At 34.4% G+C, this 22097-nt stretch overlaps 7 protein-coding genes and 1 long non-coding RNA gene across 9 annotated transcripts; 1 reads left to right on the forward strand and 7 right to left on the reverse strand.

The window, feature by feature from the left end:
- Positions 1-98: 98 nt before the first annotated feature.
- On the reverse strand, positions 99-2137 carry LOC103870282 (activator of 90 kDa heat shock protein ATPase homolog). Its single transcript, XM_009148403.3, has 3 exons — positions 1116-2137; positions 967-1046; positions 99-424 (listed from the first exon to the last, which is right to left on the reverse strand). Exons 1-3 carry the CDS (start codon positions 1995-1997, stop codon positions 331-333), a joined length of 1056 nt encoding a protein of 351 aa, XP_009146651.2. The 5' UTR covers positions 1998-2137; the 3' UTR covers positions 99-330.
- A 231-nt stretch (positions 2138-2368) lies between these two features.
- On the forward strand, positions 2369-4587 carry LOC103870283 (DNA-3-methyladenine glycosylase). 2 transcript variants are annotated; one of them, XM_009148404.3, is made up of 6 exons: positions 2369-3321; positions 3477-3548; positions 3636-3759; positions 3919-3989; positions 4069-4126; positions 4232-4587. In XM_009148404.3, exons 1-6 carry the CDS (start codon positions 3052-3054, stop codon positions 4396-4398), a joined length of 762 nt encoding a protein of 253 aa, XP_009146652.1. In that variant the 5' UTR covers positions 2369-3051; the 3' UTR covers positions 4399-4587. The 2 variants fall into 2 exon arrangements, with proteins under 2 accessions (XP_009146652.1, XP_033147419.1); XM_033291528.1 differs by having other exon boundaries at positions 3919-4126.
- Positions 4588-4838: 251 nt separating this feature from the next.
- LOC103870285 (kinesin-like protein KIN-7K, chloroplastic) lies at positions 4839-13208 on the reverse strand. Its single transcript, XM_009148405.3, has 24 exons — positions 12595-13208; positions 11642-11927; positions 11461-11558; positions 11191-11280; positions 10894-10946; positions 10520-10585; positions 10379-10432; positions 10185-10244; positions 9633-9711; positions 9275-9342; positions 8824-8886; positions 8607-8711; positions 8096-8200; positions 7871-7978; positions 7638-7784; positions 7342-7518; positions 7055-7210; positions 6612-6815; positions 6390-6530; positions 6176-6301; positions 6042-6092; positions 5807-5854; positions 5645-5722; positions 4839-5558 (listed from the first exon to the last, which is right to left on the reverse strand). The coding sequence occupies exons 2-24, from the start codon at positions 11896-11898 to the stop codon at positions 4980-4982; spliced, it is 2913 nt and encodes a 970-aa protein (XP_009146653.1). The 5' UTR covers positions 11899-11927; positions 12595-13208; the 3' UTR covers positions 4839-4979.
- Positions 13209-13634: 426 nt separating this feature from the next.
- On the reverse strand, positions 13635-14187 carry LOC117134412 (probable galacturonosyltransferase 10). Its single transcript, XM_033292731.1, has 3 exons — positions 14062-14187; positions 13839-14020; positions 13635-13788 (listed from the first exon to the last, which is right to left on the reverse strand). Exons 1-3 carry the CDS (start codon positions 14185-14187, stop codon positions 13635-13637), a joined length of 462 nt encoding a protein of 153 aa, XP_033148622.1.
- A 152-nt stretch (positions 14188-14339) lies between these two features.
- LOC103870286 lies at positions 14340-16687 on the reverse strand. The gene is made up of 3 exons (XR_004458159.1): positions 14944-16687; positions 14468-14843; positions 14340-14382 (listed from the first exon to the last, which is right to left on the reverse strand). It is a non-coding gene; the product is annotated as an uncharacterized LOC103870286 (long non-coding RNA).
- A 306-nt stretch (positions 16688-16993) lies between these two features.
- On the reverse strand, positions 16994-17693 carry LOC103870394 (protein DOWN-REGULATED IN DIF1 11-like). The gene has a single exon (XM_009148519.3). It carries the CDS (start codon positions 17637-17639, stop codon positions 17106-17108), a length of 534 nt encoding a protein of 177 aa, XP_009146767.1. The 5' UTR covers positions 17640-17693; the 3' UTR covers positions 16994-17105.
- Positions 17668-19603, reverse strand: LOC117134052 (protein DOWN-REGULATED IN DIF1 11-like). Its single transcript, XM_033291533.1, has one exon. The coding sequence runs from the start codon at positions 19459-19461 to the stop codon at positions 18964-18966; it is 498 nt and encodes a 165-aa protein (XP_033147424.1). The 5' UTR covers positions 19462-19603; the 3' UTR covers positions 17668-18963.
- A 240-nt stretch (positions 19604-19843) lies between these two features.
- LOC103870287 (protein DOWN-REGULATED IN DIF1 11-like) lies at positions 19844-21433 on the reverse strand. Its single transcript, XM_009148406.3, has one exon. The coding sequence runs from the start codon at positions 21278-21280 to the stop codon at positions 20783-20785; it is 498 nt and encodes a 165-aa protein (XP_009146654.2). The 5' UTR covers positions 21281-21433; the 3' UTR covers positions 19844-20782.
- Positions 21434-22097: the final 664 nt, after the last annotated feature.

Here is a 22097-nt window from a genome sequence, read left to right on the forward strand (position 1 = left end):
TATAGTTCCAAACCAAAGCTTCTTGTTCCTAGTTTTCATCAGTCTTTAGACAATGTTCCTTAGGCAATCTTGATGCCGTGGTTGACTATGGACACCACTTTTAGAATAAAACACTTAAAACAACTTATTCTCATGTGAATAGTTTGTTGTGTGCCATTAATCCAAATAGTGTTAACAAAAGACCAAAGAGTTCATGGAAAATGCATAAACTACAAGTAAGAAAACAAATTTCTTCATCGTCTTATGTCCCCTTGTTGTGAATTGAAATCATAATCGAACTTATGGATGAAGCAATGCAGATTTTGACTACTTGAAAATCAAAATCACAAATCACATTCCAAATCCGAAAACAGCACGGATCCTATGGAAGATCAGGTCTCTCCATCCTCTCTCCGTGTTTTCCACCACAGTCGCATTCCCATACCTGCATCAGCCAGTATGGAACGTCAGAGAAAATAAATCACATCCAGTAACAGACTAAATCACTTCACAACAGGACGAGTAAGAGGAATGTGGACAAACAAATACTTTCAGGAATAAGCCAACAGGTGTTCACAAGGAACAAAGAAGCGCTCTATCAGCATAACCTAAAGCTAATTAGTGGAAAGGTAGCATAGGTAGAAGATTTAAAGACGTATAGGCCGTTGAGCGATTTAGAGATAGAAATGTTCTATCATATATTAACAAATAAAGCAAAACCCAAATTCCAAAAGTATTCATTCACTAGAGCAATGACTGGATGAGTCCAACAACTACATACAGCAAGCTAAACAGTCGCAAGGATTAGTACAGATTACTAAGGTCAGAATTAGTGTGTCATTGAGAACAAAACGGGCTAAAGGTGGTTGCGATTCCCTCAAGATAGTTATATATAAGACCAAGCTATATCAAGCACTCCAAACACCATAAATATTCATTGCATACTACCATACTATTATAAGAAAGATTTCAAGCAGTGACACTAACCTGTCTTCTTCAGGGACGTCGGTGTGAGTAAGATTGACAATGGTGACTCCTGGTTCAGGTTCCTCAAAAGTTATCTTCACCTGAAACGTCAAATACATCAGCCACAATCACATAGAAACCAAAGTATGAAAAATAACAACTAAACTAACCGTAGAATCAAGACCATCAGACCAGCTCCCAAACCTCCACTTCTGCACAATCAACTTCCCTTCCTCCAGCTCCACATTCATCCCAGTAACCGACCCATCAAAAACACTAATTGGCCCATTCACATCCTTACTAATCTTAGCATTGCTCTGTGTGAATCCCTTCCACCTATTCTCATCCATCAAGATCTCATACAAGTCCTTAGCTCTACAACTAAACTTCTCAGTCATAGTAATCGTCTTGAACCCCTCCTTCGTCTTCACCTTCTTCTTCTCCTTCTCCTTCACCACCACAGCAGGCAAAACACTAGTCTTCTCCACAGCCGCCGCCGCCGCCACCGACTTAGGAGCCACCTTCTTATTCTCCAACTCATCCCTACACGGCCCTCCTTTCGCCATAGCCTCCACAAAAACCCTAACCTTCTCCAAAACAACCCCTTTCCCCTTCTTCACCATCGCCTCCTTCAACGCCTTCCCAACCGCCCCCTCGTCCTTAACCGAAACCCTAACCTCCGGATCCTCATCCGCATTCTCATCGGAGATATACGGCATATCCACAACCCCCTCCGCCTTCAAGATCGTCTTCCCTTCCGAATCCTTCGCCTCGCCTTCCCAGGAGAGAGAGACGCTGAGCTCGTAGCCGGGGATGATCTTCCCCTTGCGCACGTTCACGTACGCCTCGCCTTCGAGCTTCTCCACTTTGTTGATCTTGATGAAGAGGTTGCCTTCGCCGGAGAGGATGACGGCGTTGGAGAATTGGTTGGTGAAGAAGCTGCGGGACCACTCGAGGCAGTTGGTCTCGGCCCAGTGCCAGTTGTGGACGTTGGTGCCGTCGGGGCGGTCTTCGACGATCCATCGCTTGTCGCCTTCGCCGAACTTCGCCATGGTGAGTGGATTAGGGATTCGAGATTGAACTAACGAGGAGTGATTGAGTGGGGAGCTAGTCGAATTCGATGAGATGTGTGGGAAGAAGCAGAGGAGGTAAACCTAGATATATGTAAACGAAGCCTCTAGAAAATGTTTTTTTTTTTATTTATTTTTTTCCTACTGAAAAATGGAAAAATATAAAATAATACTTATGCCAGAAAAAGAAAAACTAATTAACTTTTGAAACGCTTTGGAAGTGTCTAGAACGTACAAATTATGTTAAATCCTACTCCATCTATTTCACATGATGTTTTAAAAAATTTACTTTTATAACTAAAAGTTAGTTTTAAGAATATAATTTAAAAATCATTCAACCAACTACATAAATTACTCTAATATCTAATTAGTTACATAATTTTTCAATAAAATTAAAAATAACATAAATATATCAAAACATCATCAATCTATTATGAAACAACAAAAACTTTCTAAAACATCATTTATTCTGAAATGGAGGAAGTATTATTTTAGAGTGGTATATCTAATTTTTCTTTTAAAAAAATATTCTTAATCATTTATTCATTAATAATTTCAAAAATAATTCAAAATTACAGAATAGGAATTAATATAAAATTAATAAATGTTTATTTGAAAACATTATTTATTTTGTGTTTTATTTCCCCACTATCATATAAAGTCAAAATATCTCCACCGATTATAATTTCAGGCTAGCTCTCCATAAATTATTTTATTTCTCTTCAAATTGAGAATTACAAACTTAATTATCTATAAACTATAGTTTTACTTTTAAGTTTTAACCGGATTATTAGTAACCATATAATTTAAATCGGATAAACAAAAAAAAATCAATTTTTCTCAAAATTTTTTTTAAAACGCCAAATATTGAAAAACGGAGGAAAAAATTGATATGACGGTCATAATAAGGAAAGTTTATGTTTAAGGCTTAACCTTCGGACAGCGTAACAGTCACCCGCCAAATAACAAAACGAAGAAAAGTCAAAGAGTCGAACACATTCGAAAAAGTCAAAAAATCTTTTGGTTCTGTCCGTCAATGAAAACGCCGCCTCGTTCCAAGCGAGTTGAACAGGAATCGGAACTACACAAGGTTACAACTCCAGTGGCTCTACGTGCAGCACGAGAGAAGAAGCACTGTTCCAAGGCTCGGGCGGTTCGGGTCAGACCCGAGTACCCACTGACCCGCACCACCCCCGAGATGAAGCTTATGCCTCCTGAGTTCTTTCAAATAGACGCGCTTGATCTAGCGCCACGTTTGCTCGGGAAGTTCCTGAGGAGAGACAATGTTGTCCTACGGATCACAGAGGTCAGATACACAGTTTTGTTCTTGTTTCCTTATTAAAAGAATTTTTTTTTTTTTTTTTTGGGATTTTTGATATTCTGACTATAATTGTTGGTAAAAAGTTTTTGATATTGGATTAACGAAGCTAATACTCTCTAACATTGTTCCTCCTTTGGCAGGTGGAAGCTTATAGACCAAATGACTCAGCTTGCCATGGACGGTTCGGGAATACCCCACGGACCGCACCTATTGTGAGTTTCTTCATTCTGCTTTGTTATCATTTAGTTAAATACACATGATAACATTCTCTAAAATGTGTGTTTTTTTTTGTTTATTAGTTTGGACCAGGAGGACATGCATATGTTTATCTTTGTTACGGTCTTCATATGATGCTCAATATTGTTGCTGATAAGGATGGAGTTGGAGCTGCTGTTTTGATACGATCTTGTTCTCCTGTTACCGGTAATAATCTCTCCACATCAGTTCTGTGAGACTGTTCATTACACTCTCTCTTATCGATGCATGTTTCTACTTAAATAATTGCTTTATTGATACTGTTTTTGCGTTAAGAATGATTACATAGATCTTACGTTGGCTTAAAAGGGTGTGATGGTATTGCAGGGCTGGAGACCATACAGGAGCGTCGTGGCCAGAAAACCGACAAACCTGTTCTTCTAAATGGACCAGGAAAGGTTAGTCTGATCTGCATCAAACAGAATGCACCTTGCAAATCCACAATGCATGAAATCTGTTCATATGTGCCTCTTGCAGGTCGGGCAGGCGCTTGGACTTTCAACAGAGTGGTCTCATCATCCCCTCTATTCTCCGGGTTAGTCAGACAAATAAACCAAAATCAGTTAATGGAGTTTCTGGTTTTTTCTGATTCTTTAAGAGAGTTTAAGCTTTGTTGTAATAAATGATGTATGAAAAACAGGAGGATTGGAGGTTCTGGATGGAGGAGAAGATGTGGAGAAAGTACTAGTTGGTCCTCGCGTTGGAATAGATTACGCATTGCCTCAACATGTCAATGCCTTGTGGAGATTTGCCATTGGAGACACTCCGTGGATAAGTGCTCCTAAGAACACTCTTAAGCCTCTCTAACTTCAATCCAAGACTCTTCAGTTGCACTTCTTGTTTTCAGACATCTGATTGAGTACACTTCTTGGTGTTTGTATAGTGTTTTACTGTTTTGTTAACAATTATTAATTTGGGTTGTATACACAAAGAAGGAAATCAATTGGGGCAAATGTGGATTAGTGGAAAGGTATTGGGTGAAAGTGAAAATTTTAAGAACTTTACTAAGACCATGATTAACCCTGGTTTCTTAACTGAGTTTTTTAGCTAATCGTTTCTTAGTTTTTAATTAAAAAACTAAGAACATTTTTTAAATAAAATATATAAGAGATGTTTTTTAACCAAAAAGTGTAAAAAAAATATATTAAAATCATGAGTTATAAGAGACCGGGATAATCATCATGCTCTAAGCTCCCCAGAACTATCATTATTTTCTTCTTTTACCCACTTTTCACTTCTCTTACCTCTTAATTTAAACAGTGTTTTTTTTTCTTGAATTTTAAACAATCTGATGATTTTCAAATAAATCATTACTTTATGTTTTATCATACTTACACAAACACAAACTCTTGGAATCACTGCACAAACATATCCTACTACTTCACGTCTCAAAACGATCGATCGGTCTGTAGCGTCTCCGATACAGAATCAGAGATCTCAGAACCACCTTCTTGAGACCTTCTCAGCTTAGAAACAAGAACCCACATACTAGCAAGCTCGTTCTCCAAATACGCTTCTCTCTGCTTCGATTCTTCTACTATCCTCACAAGCTCGGCTTCTCTTTGGTCTCTATCAACAAGTGCAGCTTCGTATGATCGTTCCCGCTCTTTGCTCATCCTCAGTTCTCTCTTCAGCTCGATCGACGAGCTCTCTTGCTCTTGTTGTCTCTTTGCAAGACTCTCTCTTCTCCCATTGTTCCTTGCATTGGTTGTTGTTGTTGTTCCTGGCTTATTACCGCGCTGTGGGACTGAGCTCTTGAGTGTTGCTAGCTCAGATGCTAGTCGTTCGTTGTGATTCATGAGTTTTGCGACTTCTTCAGATAATGCCTTGAGCTCAACTGCAGCTGCTGATGCAAGACCTTTTGCATATGAACTCTCTTCTGCGAGTTTCCTGTTACGATGTTCTAATTGCTCCTTCGATTCACTTAGCTCCTTAGCTTTCTGTTTCAGCTCTTCGATCTTGGTTTCCTGTCATGTCAGAAAGGCAAGTGACTTTAGTTTGAGAATCATTTAGCTATTAGGTGTTGCTTTTTTCATATAAAAAGTTTGAGAACCTGTGCTAGTTCCAGGGCATTAGAGAGTTCCTGCTTTAGGTTTGCAACTTCTTCTTGAAACGCTTCACATTCACATGTCTGCAGCAAAATACTTCGTTGGTTATTAAATTATTTACAGATTATAAACTTAAGACAAATCGATAAAAGAAAAAATCTCTCAACCTTTTGATTGAGTTGTTCCTGAATGATGTTATTATCTGCAGCTTTAACCTGTAAACAAGATCAAGAATGAGAAAGAAAAAAAAAACGTTATAGATGCAATTAGCTTTCATCATTATTTGCAGAGAAGCAACTTTATGCAGGCATGAGTAGATATTATACTGGAGCTAAGAGAAATAATTATCATCCACGCAGTAGCAAGACATCTCTAGGTGCTGTAGCAGAAACAATTCTTTACCTCGAGTTCAAAAGACTTCTCATTAACTTGATCTCTCAGCTCAGCAAGTGCCTGAAGATATTTATAGAGAAATAGCTTGAGAAATGAACCACAGAAAAAAAAAGTCACTGCATAATACTTAACAATGAACTTACCTGCACGATGTCGGATTTGTCCAACGCCTCATGTGATGTGATAACAAAATCCAAGATTTGTTTCTCCAACGTTGCAATCTCGTCATTCTTAGCCTTGATGTCATCATTGAGGACTTTGATCTCCTCCTAAGTAACACAGATAACCAGGAAAGTGAATGTTTGGTAGATTTAAACGGAAGCTAGATACAAATCATGAACAAAGTGGTTATATTACTTTAATCTCTTCATTTTCAGGAGACTTTGCAGCTTCATCTAATAGCCGTTTTAATGAACTTGATTGCAACGCCGCCTCCTCAGATAAAATCTTTTTCTGTTCCCTCAGAAGATCCAACTCATCGATCACTTTATTGCTAGTCTGGGAACAGGGCAGGAAGTGGAAAAGATAAAGATGTAGTTACTTTGGAACCATAACATATGTGAAAATGTCTCTTCGTACCTCTGGCGTCTCCATTTCATGGGAAGTGTCCTCTAGAGCTTCTCTGTCTTCCTTAGGCTCTGAGAATTGTTCCATCAAAGGCGATCCTTCTGAAAATCTTGACTCTGCATGCAGATTATTTCCTCCTCCTTGAGGAGTCGATGGTGTGCTGTTGGATTTTACCACACTCGACTGGTCGCTGGCACTTGAACTGTTATCTCTTTTCTGATAGGAGAAAAATAAGATTGTTACAAAAAAGGGGACAAGAGAGGCACCAAATAATCAAATAAGCACACAAGGTCATATGATTAGCACTCTTTACTTATATCATTGTTCTTTGAAGAACATGAGAACTCTATAAATCTATAGTGCGCAATAGTACAAACCTATAGTTGCTAGGTGCAGTTCTGAAACGAACCAGAATAAACCACAGTGCTAATAAGAAAATTCAATCGTTTGCATACCTTAGGCTTTAACCAGTTTAACAATCCATGCTTCCTGGTCTTCTTTTCTTCTCTAAACGCAATATCTCTAATCTCATTATTTCCCTCCGCAGAGACATACAGATCAAGGTGCTCATCGTCCATCATGTCCCGCCTCTTGTATGGTAGGTAAGCAAGCTGCACACGCATATTATCAACCAAGATTAGCCAAACAAAACTAGCAATTTTGTGTACTTGCTCCAGCAAAATATTCTCAGAAACGACCATGGAAACAATTTATAATATCCAGGCTATATCAGTGATTCTACCTCTTCTTCCCCAAATGAATGTCTCCTCCGAGGTTCAAAGCGATGAGGTAATGTTTGTGAAGTTTTAGTGGACACCAAAATTAATTTCGTCAACCGTTGGATTCGACTCAAGAGAGCTGCTTTAGCTTCTTCCTCTTCTTCGAGTCTGGATTGCAGCTTGACTTGACCATCTTCTAGCTAATATCATCACGTTATATAGCCAGAAACAAAAAAAAAAGACAAGGTTACTACAGATTCTCTCAATGTAAAGACACAAAACATCCTTCCACTTGTCTAATCGAACATAATACTCATACCTTCTGTTTCAGGAGAACGATATCATCTGTGCCAATATCATTCAACTGAGGAATTGGTACAATGTCCTGTTTAATCTGTTCCAACTCCTCCTTCAGTTGCCGAATCTCGTGTTGGTACTTCTTGATTAATGATTTCTCATCAAGTATCTGCAGTTTTGTAGATTTAGAAAGCAAGAAAGACCTTTAGATACAAAAAAAAAGACAACAGATAGAAGAAGAAATGCGAGGCAAACCTTGTTTTGTTCGGCTTGAATCTCAATATGTTTTGCACGATGAGCAAATTTCAATGTGTTGTGTGTTTCTTCCGAACTGCTTGATGCAGGAGTCACTGTACAAATGAGCTACCATATCCAGAAGGGACAACTAATCAGTAAAGTATATTACTCTGCTGATGATCATGTTGTGGATTTTATATTTATAATAGCAAGAGGATGGAGAACAGATCTAACAAGACTTACAGATACTCGGTCATGGCCACTCAATGAGGACTGAAGGATCCTGGTTAACTTAGAGTCTCTGTATGGTACATGCGAAGCCTTCACATCCGTGAGCTTTGATATCACCTACAACATCACAGCAGAGTTGTCTGACTTCAGCCAATAGGAGAATGTTTAAAACATTCTAGAAGAGAATAAAAACAAGAATAACAACAATCTAATTTTAGTTTTGGACAAGCACAGATCTGAGATAAAAGTAGCAGGCTAAATGATATGAAGGCGGAAAGGTGATTCTGCAGATGAACTGGATAATGCTAAGAAGTGTAAGACTTCAAGTTATGTAAGACTTCAAGTTATGTATTTTGAACTGCATATCTTAAGATATAAAGGGATATAAAGTGTGCTTGATATGTATATCACACAATCCTTTAATCAGACCTGGTTTTATAATTATAGAAAATGAACTCCTTCGATCTAACTGACTCCAAACGTATTGTTGACTAGACAAAACTTTGGTAAGAAAAAAACTTACAGTCCCTAAAGTCAGCAAACTTTTATTTATATATGATCCTTCCTTGCGTCTTAAACCACTGGTTTCAACCTTTGAACTCTCGGAACCTGCCAGATCAACGAGGTTCTGCAGATACGAGATAAATTATTGGTAGTTAATATCGGTTGAGTTCGCTCTAGTGTTCAAGAAAGAGTTGATCATGACCAAATATAATATCACTGGCACAAGAGAAGCTTACCAACTGAGAGAGGTGAACAGCTTCACCTTTAATCTTGTTGCCTAAGGGACTGCTCTCTATTGTCTGCATCCAAATGAGTTTACGATGAAAAGAAAGCAGTACCATAACTGGTGGAACACTTGACACGACTAAACAACTAGAATTAGAATAGAAGACAAACAGAAATTCCTTGAACAGAAGAAAACATGTGAAAAGCAGAACGTGGTCCACAACTTATTCTGAATGAAAAAAGAAAGTCTGAAAATTCAGTATTCTATTTCAAGTACTACCGTGGTTATAGGACCAAAAAAACTACTATTTTTTACCTTCTAACCAATAATAGTAATAGAAAAGAACGACAGTTTTGTGTGCAATGATTCACACTACAAGAATAATCACGTGCGGAGAAAGAATATAGCCACTGTACAAAGCTACCAACTTTTCCAATATTTGAAAGAGAATATTGACATACCAACGTAAATATTGTATGGCTCCGGCTGCTGAGCAGATTATAATTAGTGGATCCAACATGGCGTTGTTCTGTCATGAGGTCAAAATTTCAATCAATTGAATTAAATGTACTATATTATGACCAATCTTAAGGATGAAATATATATATACTGGAATCCTGAGAGAGAGAATTACTCTCTAATGTTAAATAAAAGAAAAAACACACTTGTATAGTCTCACTCAGGAAGAGGAGAACCACTTTTCTGATGACAATATCTTTAACAAACGTATGCTAACTGCAACAGTCTTTGCTGGCGTTATGAGGTTGTATAGTAAACCTATTTCTTTAGCTAAAGGGAAAAGGAAGAAGCACCACATACCTTCTCCAGCTGCTATAAGAGAAAGCGCATGAGCAGGGGATAAAACAACTTCTTCTTTAATCCCTTCGACAAAGGTTCCCTAGAATCAATAACAAAGATGGGTTCAATCGAAAAATTTGGAGATAAAGGACACGCGTAGTAGAAGAAGTCTGATACGTATGGGACTAACAGAGGGGCTTCTAGAAGGGTTATCATGAAAGGGATAGAAGGGAATAATCATGAGAAGCTCATTATAAAATTCCTAGTTCAAACGATAAGTAAGAGGATCAACTTCAAGTCTGCTTGAAGGCAATGTGACATTACAATGAAAATAAAAAGCCTTATATTAACATTGCAATAGCAGAGTCCTGAAAGAGAACAATTTTCACAAGAAAAAATGGAACCACAACTTTTCAAGTTCCAAGCCTAAACATAATTCGTAATAATAATAAAATGATGTGAAGCTTTTGGGATTCCATAACGAGCAATTTAGATATTACGACTACGAGCCAGTGAGACTCTGAGAGCAGTAGTACGCATGTATCAATAGATGTCTAAAGCTGAATCACATACCTGTTTATCTTCTCTGATCCTCAAATTATGTCCAGCCGGATTTAATAAATCATTGACAACCTGAAATAACGTGAACCGTAAGGATAGTAAAAACTCAAAAAGGGAAATTAAAGACAGAGTGTTCTATCGATCTCCACACTGTTAAAGCTGAATATAGATAATGAAGCAGAGAAGAAAGAGATATATAATAGCACCTCATTATAGATTTCCATGTAGGAAATACGCAGGAGAAATTCTCGGCTTGGTGTCTGTAAGAAAATAGATATGTGAGGTTGCTAGTACTTAGGCCAAGGAATCTGACTGAATATCTGATGAACCAATATCCTAAGAAGTACCTCTTGGATAATGCTGAAAGCATCTTTCACTGCTAACGGTATAATACCAGGAGATCTCTGGTCACCCTGACATTTGAACCCAAAAAAAATCAACGAAATCTATCAGACATGGTTACAACAGTACTGCATAGAAGCGAAGAAAACTTTTCTATCACAATCTTTTTCTCTTGTGAAGGGAATTTTTATGTGTTAATTACGCTTGTTGAGTTGACATTCAATGATTAGTTTTATTTTTAGCATGCATCTAAATGATTTCATTAGCGACAATGGAAAGAAATACGAGATTCTCAGACAAAGCATTTGATCTTTTTATGACAAATTGAACTTCATGGTACAAAGACAAACCAAGAACTATCCATATGAAGGGATCTTACATGCATAGTGTGAGTCTTTCCACTGCTTGTCACTCCATACGCAAAAATGGTCCCTGCAGTTGGATTAACATCCCAATGTTACATACAAATCAACTGGTAAGTACATCGAAAGTCAAAACTATTCTGAAGATTTTAACATTCACTAGGAACAGTCAGCCTTGTTGATATAACATATTAACATGAATGATAAATATCATAGAACTAAGTCTTTGAACATAGGGTTTGGAAAATGAGTTGATATCAGAAATTGAATTCTAAATACAAAATAGACTGCCATTAAATTTGGTCACTTCATACCGTTAATCCCCTCCATAGCGCCATTAACAACATGGTGTGCAGCAACATCGTAGACATTGCGTGTTGTTGTTGTAGGTCCAAATACACGATCTGCCAAAAGTAGAACCAATCGTTAACAGACAGAAAGACCCATACATCAAAAAAAGGAAGATTATACCAAATAAGAACAACACTATTATCCTTAGTTTGTTATTCTAGAGTGATGTGTCCATACAATACTTATGATGATTATGTAACCACCGTGACATTAATGAAACTGTTAAGACTAACCATATGCATAAGCTATCGTCGGATTATACTCATTCCGTACGATTGTTTCCCCATCTGCATACCATGCAACCTCCTCCCCTTGGCGGATTTCCCTTGGACTAAGTCACAGAAAAGAGATATCAAATTCACAAAACAACACAGCAACCTAATATTTGCAATCCCTAACAGAAGCACTGAGAACCTGAGTGGACGAAAGCGAACTGTCACTGTGACGTTCTCTTTAGAACGCTGAGCACTTTGCGGTACGGAGTCCGGTGAGAAGAAGTGCTGCTTGCTTTGAGCAGATGAAGAAGCAGGAGAGCTATGTCCATCATCGATAGATGTCTCTTGATAAAGCTTTGAAGAAGAGGTTGTTGAGGAAGCAGTGGAATCAGCACCCTTGAAATTGCTAAACCCTGTTTTTCTAGACTTTGATCCTTGTTTAGATGATGCCATCATCACAAGTCGAACTCAAAACCTCCAGAACACTGAATCAAAACACCAGTACAAAAATCAATAATCAATAAACAAAAAAAAAACATTGAGTAAACAGTTCCAACACATATTACTATCTGACATCTTCAAGAACTCAGCTCCAAACTCAAACTCTGGCATAAAGGATAATCCCATTTCTAAGCAACTGAAGCTAACTGAAGCAGTTATAGAAAGCTTTATTTCTTTCATCATTCCTTAAACTAACAACACTGAAAAGTGAGCAGTTACAATAAGGATGTCTCTGAAATTAACTTAAAAAGAAAAGTGAATTCCACCAACAAGCAGTAAAGCTAAAAAAGCACCAAAAAAGAAGCCTAAACTTACGCCAGTAGTAGTAGGGCCCCTAAGTTCATGCCGAAGCACACACAAAAAGGTTTGCAATTAAACAAAAAAAAAATTAGGGGAAAAAGAAGATAAATGACAAAAAATTAAAGCATAAGCTACGAACGTGAAAACAAATCAGAGCATCACAATTGCAGGAAGGTCAAACAAACCAAAAAAAAAAAAAGACAATCCAAATCGGTACTATGTAATAAGAGCTGGAACACTAGAACAAGTCATTAGTTCAGAGTCCAGTTATTACCGGATATGTCTGAAACCTTACAGCATTTTTAGAAAATTCCATAAAAAGACAGAGAAAAAAGGAATAAGAATGAGTACCTCCTCAGGCGAATCTAATGGGAGGAAGAGAGATCTCAGAGAGGAGACGAGGTAGCAGAGATTACTCGTTGATTGCGATTGAATAACAACAAGTCGCGTTTTCAATTGGTGTGGGTTTGGTTTCTCGTAAACAGAAACACCATATTAAAGGTACAGGTGAGAGAGAGAAAGCTAGAAGAGTATAAATACATACATATACATATTTATGTGTAAATGTATTTGTTTATACGTATCTTTTTGCCTTCACGGATACAGTTAAGAGAGAGAGAGAGAGACGATTCTCCTCTTCTTCTTCTTTTTTTGTTTTTTCTTCCTACAGAATAAAAAGGAAGAGAAGTCTCTAAAATAAAATAAAAAAAGAATAGTTTTTAATATTTTTCTAGAATTGACTTTGGCAGTTTGATGCCTTGATGGGAAGGGATTTTGTTTTTATTTATTGCATCCAATTGAGATTCACGAGTATACTTTATCTTAATGTAAGGGGAAATATGATGTGTTACGGAGATAACTAGCGCTTTGAATTGTCCCAGTCACGTCTTGGACCTACCCAAAAATGAACACTTAAACAACCGTTTTGAAGAGGATGGTGTTTAAACATATGTACACTGGAAAGATCCAAATCAAACCCAACAAAATTAAAAATTAAATATTCTGAAAACAATGCTTAATCTTGTTTTGGTTTTGTCTAAGTTCGCAACGTATAGGTTAGAGATGTCAAACCTAAACTTTTAAAAAAATTCTTAAAGAGTAAATAAGGATTTAATTTGAAAGAAAATCCAGTTAAAAAAAATTCAAAATTAGATCCAAAATTCAAAATTGTTACTCCTGAATTACAAAAAACCGTAAGTTTGGAAGATCTTAACACAACCAAATAAGAAGACTGATTTGAGAAAACTAATCATTGTTTTCTTTGAATGAAACAAACATAAATTGAAATATTATCAACGAAATTTCTTATTATCTAAGTTATTGAACATAAATAATGTAAGAGATGTTAAATCTCAGACAGCAACTGGGGAACTGGTCTCATTAAAAAGACCTTAGAATGTGTAATACTCGGTAGTTTCTTTAAATCCTGGAATCAATTCCGACAAGACCCTTAACATTGCAGCCAAATGCTGCATATCATTTGACGCAAATGCTGCTTCTAAAAACAGCGAAGATTGCACACTCGTCACCTGCAATTTCCACATACTGAATCAACCAAGCCGGAATCAATTAAGAAGTTCATATTCATAGCAAACCATGACTTCATCGCATTAGTGACAAGATGAAGGACGAATTTCTCAGGGGCCTTGGATTTGAGAGCAGTGGAGTTAACCACAACCGAAGTAGCAACAATGTTATTAGAAAACACATAGACATGGTAAAGACTGTTATCGGTGAGCTTAGAAGCCACAACATAGATTCTCTCCGCGAGCTTCCCCTAAAACTCGAGTTCTGAAATCACTCAGTATTGAGACGAACACCAAGGCAGTAAAGACTTTTGGGCACTTCCTCAGCAGCAATCTGAGCATACTTAGCACTCTTCTCCGTAACAGAACTCATCTGCTCTTCCAAAGACTGAATAGTAGCCTTGAGTCTCATGATCATAGTGGCGCTGCCGTAATGATCATACTTGGTCCAATCTCTATTGACATCCTCTTTGTTCTGTAGAAGAGACAAAACAACTAGAGGTGAACATCAAAACCAATCCGCAATTTTGTAAGAAATACACAGAAATAAGAGTAAATGTATACATTCACCTTTCTGAGAGCTCCTCATATTATTTGGCATCACAATGAGAACCTGTACCAAGATCAGACACAAATCTAGTTTAAGTTTCGATAGAAAGATGAAAGTAGAACCAACAAAAAACACCAAAAAGAGGTACCTTTGCAGTTTTCTTCATCACTCTCCTACTCTGACTCTGAACCAAAACTTGACTTAAGCATCCAAAACTCTGAATCATTGGAGTCAGTTTCTTCCTTAATGTGTCCATGTTTATTGGTTACTTTTATTTTCTCGGTCTTTCCGCTTGTTCCAGCTCCTCTTTCCACTTGCTCTATCAGATACATCAACACCAAAACATTAAAAGCCAGGAATAACAAGCACGAGACAAAATTGGAATCAGTACAAGATGTCAATGAATCTGATATCATGTTCATTAATCTAATCTGTGTAGAAATCTCTTCCCATTTACATATTTCCAGATATGTTCCTCGTTCTTGTTCACAGTATCCTCAATAAGCTTGCACACGAACTTCGAACTAAGAACATAGCCAAAAAACAAGAAGAAAGGTAAATAATTTAGCCATAGATAACTTAAGCGAACACAATCAACTACAAAGGTTTCAATTTTTGGCTAACTGAGAAATTAGGCACTGCGAGAACATGGTGAGAGGAGATTTCCCATGAGATAGAGCGTGATCGATGAGTCCCAGACGACACCGTTTGTTACGAGCGTATGCTTCTTCGTCTCCGGCTACAACTTCGTGACCAGTCTCCACGCATCTTAGCCGTCCGTTTCTTATATCCACAAAAGTTGGTGAGCCAAGCAGATTCTCAAAGCAACTCACTTTAGCAAACCCTTCTGCGGTTCCAGTCTGTGTATGAACCGAAAGCAATCTCCAATCATCGTCCTTTGCCGGAGCTCGCCGGAGATTGTGGGATCTCACATCGAGGAAGAAGATATAACCTATCTAATTGAATAGTTTAGGTTCAATTAATTAAGGACATAATAGTCATTTACCAATTAAAAATTTAATGGCAAAGTTGAATAAGGTAGAAGTGAAAAGTGGTATATTCAAAATGCTATTTTTGGTAATTCTCCGGGTTACACTGTTTTAATTTTCATAAGTTACATTTATATAAATTTTAGTTACAATTACAAAATCATTTCTCATTTAAAATTTAATATTCAAAATTTAAAATAAATGTTAATGGTAATATAAAAAACGTAAAATAATTCAAAAACATATATCATTTCCAAAATTAAAAATTATGTTAATTATTTATAAAACATCTCGCATTTTGAAATTGCGGGTCAAATGAAAAACTATATTTATTTTTGAACGGTTTCTGTTTAATTTAAATCTTTTATATTTTTGATTAATATGAAATACACAATTAAATATATTAGATATATAAACCAATATTAGTTAAAATATAGTATGTATTATTATAGTTTTATCACATATACACATTTACAAACTACGTAATTTTGCACAAATAGTTGTACATAATTTAAACTAATTCATATTACAACAAATATTATAGTTTTCAATAATATCTATAGTTTTATATTACATAATTGTAAATATAAATTTTAATTATTTACATAATACTATGCCATATTATATTAATATATTTATCTTATTAAAATATACCACACATCAGTAAACATATATTTCTTTTAAAAATTCCAAAATAAAAGTTGGAATTTTTATACAAATTTCGAATCAAATGACCATCTTTAAAACTGATAAAACCTAAAAGTATACTTCGAATTCTAATTATATTTCAATGTTTAATTTATCAAATAAAATTAATAATAACCCGGGCATCGTTTAAAGAAAAAATAATCTCAAAAATTAGAAAGACCAAAAACTAAACACAATAGAAACACACAGTCAATTTCATGGCATTCTCAAAGATATAAACATATAAAAATGAAAAATAAATCTGCAAAACGCGGATCAAAAACTAATTTCTTTATAAAAAAATTTAGATTTTAGGTGGTTAAGTTTTTTTTGGGATAAAATTCACGTGGTTAAGTCAAAGTTATCGACTAATAACAATAATATGTTGTAATGAATTGATGAAAGTCTAAAAACAAGTCATAGAATGTGGAAATAACATTTTCTTGTCTGCTGAAAACTATATATAATCCAGGATTAAGAGATAAAATATGCAAATTAAAATCAAATCATGCCTCATTAGTATTAAAAATATGATAATAAAATGTTTACTATAACATTAGCACGATACTGACATGTAACTGTATCAAAGGTTTCATTCCCAAGAATGCCACGTCATTTGCTTTGGTAGATGTGTTCAATGGTTGTGTGAGAGGCTCGCCACTGAGCTGCGGAGACCCAGATGGTTTTTTGCTCTTGAGGATCATGATCGTTGTCAGAGACAAGTATAACCATTGTGGATAAGAGAATCAGGCTGAAGGAATGCAAGGAGAAGTACAATAGAGACTGTAACTCTACTGGGTTTGCGAGTATTGATATCTGAAATGGTGGGTCGGATTGTGTAATTTAGAGCGAAGAGCTCATAGTCCATAAATATGCGGAATTACTAAGAGCTGCTAGCGTTGTCCCCAAACATCTATATCCATTAAAGAAACCTAAAGACAAATACCACCAATGTTGATAGTTGATTCAGCTTTCATGTTACTCTAATGAGTCTCGTATACTAATATAAGATCTGTAAAAGATCTTTAGCTTTATTTATATAATGGTAAGTCTCATAACGCCTGAGTTACAAAATCACATATATAAAACATCAGCACACCGGAACATCAATTAGTGTAGTTCCTCAAAAGCGATTGGGCTACCAATCAGGTTCCCAACTCTACGAACACAATCATTCCATGTCTGTTTACTTTTGGGAATAGCCTTAGACGCAATAAATCTATACTCATAACTCGATAAAATGCTTTGAGTCATTCCTAGGTAACAATCTTTGCTAATCTTTAATAGATCATGACAACATTCATTTGATAATACTTGTGCTGCCTCATCTAACATGTTCTTGAAAATATTATCTCCACAGTCTAATGAGTTTAGATTTTGAAAGCAAGCCTCAAGAAAACCAAGTTGTTTGTGTGTGTAATGATGTCCAGACTTCATCTCATATTCCATTGCGGGTGAATCGACTTCTTCAAATAGAGATTCATCGGGAGATTCGACGTAAATATCAAAATCCGATGTGGGAGATATCTTTACATCTCCTGGTGCCTCTTGTGAATATTGATCAATTTTCTTGGAAGAAATTGAATTTGCCATGAAGAACATTACTATAGATACAAACATTGCAATGTAAAGAGACTTTGCCATATTTGCTTTAGTTTTTGATATTGGTTGATGTTTGATTGGTATCAGTGAATGAGAGATGATTTTATAGGGCAATGAACATGATGCTTTGCGGAAGCATAATTAATTGATAAGACGTTTGTTCATTAATCACTTTATGTTATAACTTCATAAAATTCAGCATTTAATAGTTAGGTTTTAAAATATACTAGACTATAACCCACGATTAAATGTGCGAAAATATCTTTTAAAAAAAATCTAATTTATAATATCAATATATTTTAACATTATTATATAAGTAATGTTTTAACATTTTTATTTTAGTGTATTTAAACATACATAATAAATTATTTTATTAAAGAGGAAAATTATCTAAAATATTACTTAATTTTTTTTTTTAATTACTTCAACCTGTATCATTACGAGGTTTTAAGAAAACATCTTTAATTTGTTGGATTAAATTTTCAATATATGCTTATTTGATAAAATTTTAATTATAAAACTTATTTGATGTTAATTTATTGATTCTAACATTTTATTTCTATAAAACTATTTAATTTTAACTTAAACCAAGCATAATATAGCATATATAATAATATGTTCTTATGAATTAATAAAAATAATTTACAAAGAACAATCTAATATTTATTAAGTTAAAAGGAATTCGATTTTTTATTTCTGAAAATACAAACAAAATAAAATTTTAATTTAATTAATTTCAAGTTAAATGCTTTTCTGTAGTATCTAAACCCACAAAAATAGTTATAGTTATTTTCAACTTCGTATAAATTATTTGAGTGGATTTAAATCAAATAATTTAAAAATATAAATAAAAAGTTATTAAAAAGACTGGACCTATTTTTTTATATTTTTGGACATAAGATTAGTTATTGACAATAACTTATTGTGTTGTTTGGGAACACATATAGTAGAATAATGTTAGGAGAATCGGGTTAAAGCAATGCAAGGAGAAGTGCATTAGTAACTTTACCGGGTTTGCGGATACGAATATCCAGAATGGTGGGTCGGGTTGTGTGATTTGGAGTGGAGAGCTCATAGATATATGTAATTATGTTGCCAGGAATCAAGATATTTATGATACCCTAGAAATATATATCCATTAAAGATACCTAAAAATAATACAATCCATGTTGATCGTTGATTCTTGCATGTTATTTCAACGAGTCATGTATACTAATATAAGATCTGTAAAAAGATCTTTAACTTTATTTATATAATGGTAATTGTCATGACGCGTGAGTTACATAATCGCATATATAAAACATCATCACAATGGAATATCAATTAGTTTAGTTCCTCAATAACGATCAAACTGCCCATCTGAGTTTCAATTCTCAGTTAGACGAACACAATCATTCCATGTCTGTTTGCTTTTCGGAATAGCCTTAGACGCAATATTTCTATACTCGTAAGTCGATAAAATAACTTGAGCCGTTCCTAGATAACAATCTTTTCCAATCTTTAGTAGCTCAGCACAACATTCAGCTAACAATACTGGCGTTCCCTCACCTACCATGTTCTTGAAAAGAACATCTCCACAGTGTGATGAGGTCAGCTTTTGAGCGCAAACCTCAAGAAAACGGAACTGTTTGTCCGTGTAATGATGTTCAAACTTCACCTCAGCTTCCAGTGCGGGTGAATCGGCTTCTTTAAATGAAGATTCATCAGGATATTCGACGTAAATATCAAAATCCGATGTGGGAGATATCTTCACATCTCCTGGTGCCTCTTGTGAATATTGATCAATTTCCTGGGAAGAAATCGAATTTGACGTGAATAACATTACTATAGATACAAACATTGCAATGTGAAGAGACTTTGTCATATTTTCTTTTGCTTTTGATATTGGTAGATGTTTGAGTGGTATCAATGAACGAGAGATGATTTTATAGGGCAATGAACATGGTGCTTTGAGGAATCATAATTAATTGATAAGACGTTTGTTCATTAATCACTTTATGTTAAAACTTCTTAAAATTCAGCATTTAATTGTTATGTTTTAAGAGATACTAGACTATAACCCACGATTAAATGCGTGAAAATATCTTTAAAAAAAATCTAATTTATAATACCAATATATTTTGACATTATTATATAAGTAATGTTTTAACATTTTTATTTTAGTGTATTTAAACATACATAATAAATTATTTTATTAAAGAGGAAAATTATCTAAAATATTACTTAATTTTGTTTTTAATTACTTCAATATGTATCATTACGAGGTTTTAATAAAACATCTTTAGTTTGTTGTATTAAATTTGTGATATATACTTATTTGATAAAATTTTAATTATAAAACTTATTTGATGTTAATTTACTGATTCTAACATTTATTTTATATAAAGCTATTTAATGTTAACTTAAGCCAAGCATAATTTAGCATATATAATAATATGTTCCTCTGAAGAAAAATAATTTACGAATAACAATCTAATACTTATTAATTTTAAAGGAATTCAATTTTTTTTTATTTCTGTAATGCAAACAAAAAACATATTAATTTAATTAATTTCATATTATATGCTTTTTTGTAGTATCTAAACCCGCAAAAATAGTTATAGTTATTTTCAACTTCGTATTAATTATTTGAGAAATTTTAAATTATATAATTTTAAAAAGATAAATATAAAGTTATTAAAAAGACTGGACCTAATGTTTTATATTGTTTGGACATAAGATTAGTTATTGACAATAACTTATTGTGTTGTTTGGAAACACATATAGTAGAATAATGTTAGGAGAATCGGGTTGAAGGAATACAAGGAGAAGTGCATTAGTAACTTTACCGGGTTTGCGGATACGAATATCCAGAATGGTGGGTCGGGTTGTGTGGTTTGGAGTGGAGAGCTCATAGATATATGTAATTATGTTGCGAGGAATCAAGATATTTAGGATGCCCTAGAAATATATATCCATTAAAGATACCTAAAAATAATACAATCCATGTTGATCGTTGATTCTTGCATGTTATTCCAACGAGTCACGTATACTAATATAAGATCTGTAAAAATATCTTTAACTTTATTTATATAATGGTAATTGTCATGACGCGTGAGTTACATAATCACATATATAAAACATCATCACAATGGAATATCAATTAGTTTAGTTCCTCAATAACGATCAAACTGCCCATCTGAGTTTCAATTCTCAGTTAGACGAACACAATCATTCCATGTCTGTTTGCTTTTCGGAATAGCCTTAGACGCAATATTTCTATACTCGTAAGTCGATAAAATAACTTGAGTCGTTCCTAGATAACAATCTTTTCCAATCTTTAGTAGCTCAGCACAACATTCAGCTAACAATACTGGCGTTTCCTCACCTACCATGTTCTTGAAAAGAACATCTCCACAGCGTGATGAGGTCAGCTTTTGAGCGCAAACCTCAAGAAAACGGAACTGTTTGTCCGTGTAATGATGTTCAAACTTCACCTCAGCTTCCAGTGCGGGTGAATCGGCTTCTTTAAATGAAGATTCATCAGGATATTCGACGTAAATATCAAAATCCGATGTGGGAGATATCTTCACATCTCCTGGTGCCTCTTGTGAATATTGATCAATTTCCTGGGAAGAAATCAAATTTGACGTGAATAACATTACTATAGATACAAACATTGCAATGTGAAGAGACTTTGTCATATTTTCTTTTGCTTTTGATATTGGTAGATGTTTGAGTGGTATCAATGAACGAGAGATGATTTTATAGGGCAATGAACATGGTGCTTTGAGGAATCATAATTAATTGATAAGACGTTTGTTCATTAATCACTTTATGTTAAAACTTCATAAAATTCAGCATTTACTTGTTATGTTTTAAGAGATACTAGACTATAACCCACGATTAAATGCGCGAAAATATCTTTTAAAAAAATCTAATTTATAATACCAATATATTTTGACATTATTATATAAGTAATGTTTTAACATTTTTATTTTAGTGTATTTAAACATACATCACAAATTATTTTATTAAAGAGGAAAATTATCTAAAATATTACTTAATTTTGTTTTTAATTACTTCAATATGTATCATTACGAGGTTTTAATAAAACATCTTTAGTTTGTTGTATTAAATTTGTGATATATACTTATTTGATAAAATTTTAATTATAAAACTTATTTGATGTTAATTTACTGATTCTAACATTTATTTTATATAAAGCTATTTAATGTTAACTTAAACCAAGCATAATTTAGCATATATAATAATATGTTCCTATGAAGAAAAATAATTTACGAATAACAATCTAATACTTATTAATTTTTAAAGGAATTCAATTTTTTTTATTTCTGAAATACAAACAAAAAACATATTAATTTAATTAATTTCATATTATATGCTTTTTTGTAGTATCTAAACCCGCAAAAATAGTTATAGTTATTTTCAACTTCGTATTAATTATTTGAGAAGTTTTAAATCATATACTTTTAAAAAGATAAATATAAAGTTATTAAA

This window comes from Brassica rapa, chromosome A05, assembly GCF_000309985.2.
Source record: "Brassica rapa cultivar Chiifu-401-42 chromosome A05, CAAS_Brap_v3.01, whole genome shotgun sequence".
NCBI classification, from domain to species: Eukaryota; Viridiplantae; Streptophyta; class Magnoliopsida; order Brassicales; family Brassicaceae; genus Brassica; species Brassica rapa.

Coding starts and splice junctions, on each gene's coding strand:
- LOC117134052 (XM_033291533.1), bottom strand. CDS start 19,461: ATGACAAAGTCTCTTCACATTGCAATGTTTGTATCTATAGTAATGTTA.
- LOC103870287 (XM_009148406.3), bottom strand. CDS start 21,280: ATGACAAAGTCTCTTCACATTGCAATGTTTGTATCTATAGTAATGTTA.
- LOC103870394 (XM_009148519.3), bottom strand. CDS start 17,639: ATGGCAAAGTCTCTTTACATTGCAATGTTTGTATCTATAGTAATGTTC.
- LOC103870285 (XM_009148405.3), bottom strand. CDS start 11,898: ATGATGGCATCATCTAAACAAGGATCAAAGTCTAGAAAAACAGGGTTT. Junction 10,947..11,190: donor CGCTATGGAGGGGATTAACG/GTATGAAGTGAC, acceptor ATCCAACTGCAG/GGACCATTTTTGCGTATGGA. Junction 10,586..10,893: donor GAAAGACTCACACTATGCAT/GTAAGATCCCTT, acceptor TTCAAATGTCAG/GGTGACCAGAGATCTCCTGG.
- LOC103870282 (XM_009148403.3), bottom strand. CDS start 1,997: ATGGCGAAGTTCGGCGAAGGCGACAAGCGATGGATCGTCGAAGACCGC. Junction 1,047..1,115: donor CTGATGGTCTTGATTCTACG/GTTAGTTTAGTT, acceptor TTGACGTTTCAG/GTGAAGATAACTTTTGAGGA. Junction 425..966: donor GACGTCCCTGAAGAAGACAG/GTTAGTGTCACT, acceptor TGGCTGATGCAG/GTATGGGAATGCGACTGTGG.
- LOC103870283 (XM_033291528.1), top strand. CDS start 3,052: ATGAAAACGCCGCCTCGTTCCAAGCGAGTTGAACAGGAATCGGAACTA. Junction 3,549..3,635: donor CCCCACGGACCGCACCTATT/GTGAGTTTCTTC, acceptor TTTGTTTATTAG/TTTGGACCAGGAGGACATGC. Junction 4,127..4,231: donor TCATCCCCTCTATTCTCCGG/GTTAGTCAGACA, acceptor TATGAAAAACAG/GAGGATTGGAGGTTCTGGAT.
- LOC117134412 (XM_033292731.1), bottom strand. CDS start 14,187: ATGATCATGAGACTCAAGGCTACTATTCAGTCTTTGGAAGAGCAGATG. Junction 14,021..14,061: donor AAAGTCTTTACTGCCTTGGT/GTTCGTCTCAAT, acceptor CTCGAGTTTTAG/GGGAAGCTCGCGGAGAGAAT. Junction 13,789..13,838: donor ACTAATGCGATGAAGTCATG/GTTTGCTATGAA, acceptor TGGTTGATTCAG/TATGTGGAAATTGCAGGTGA.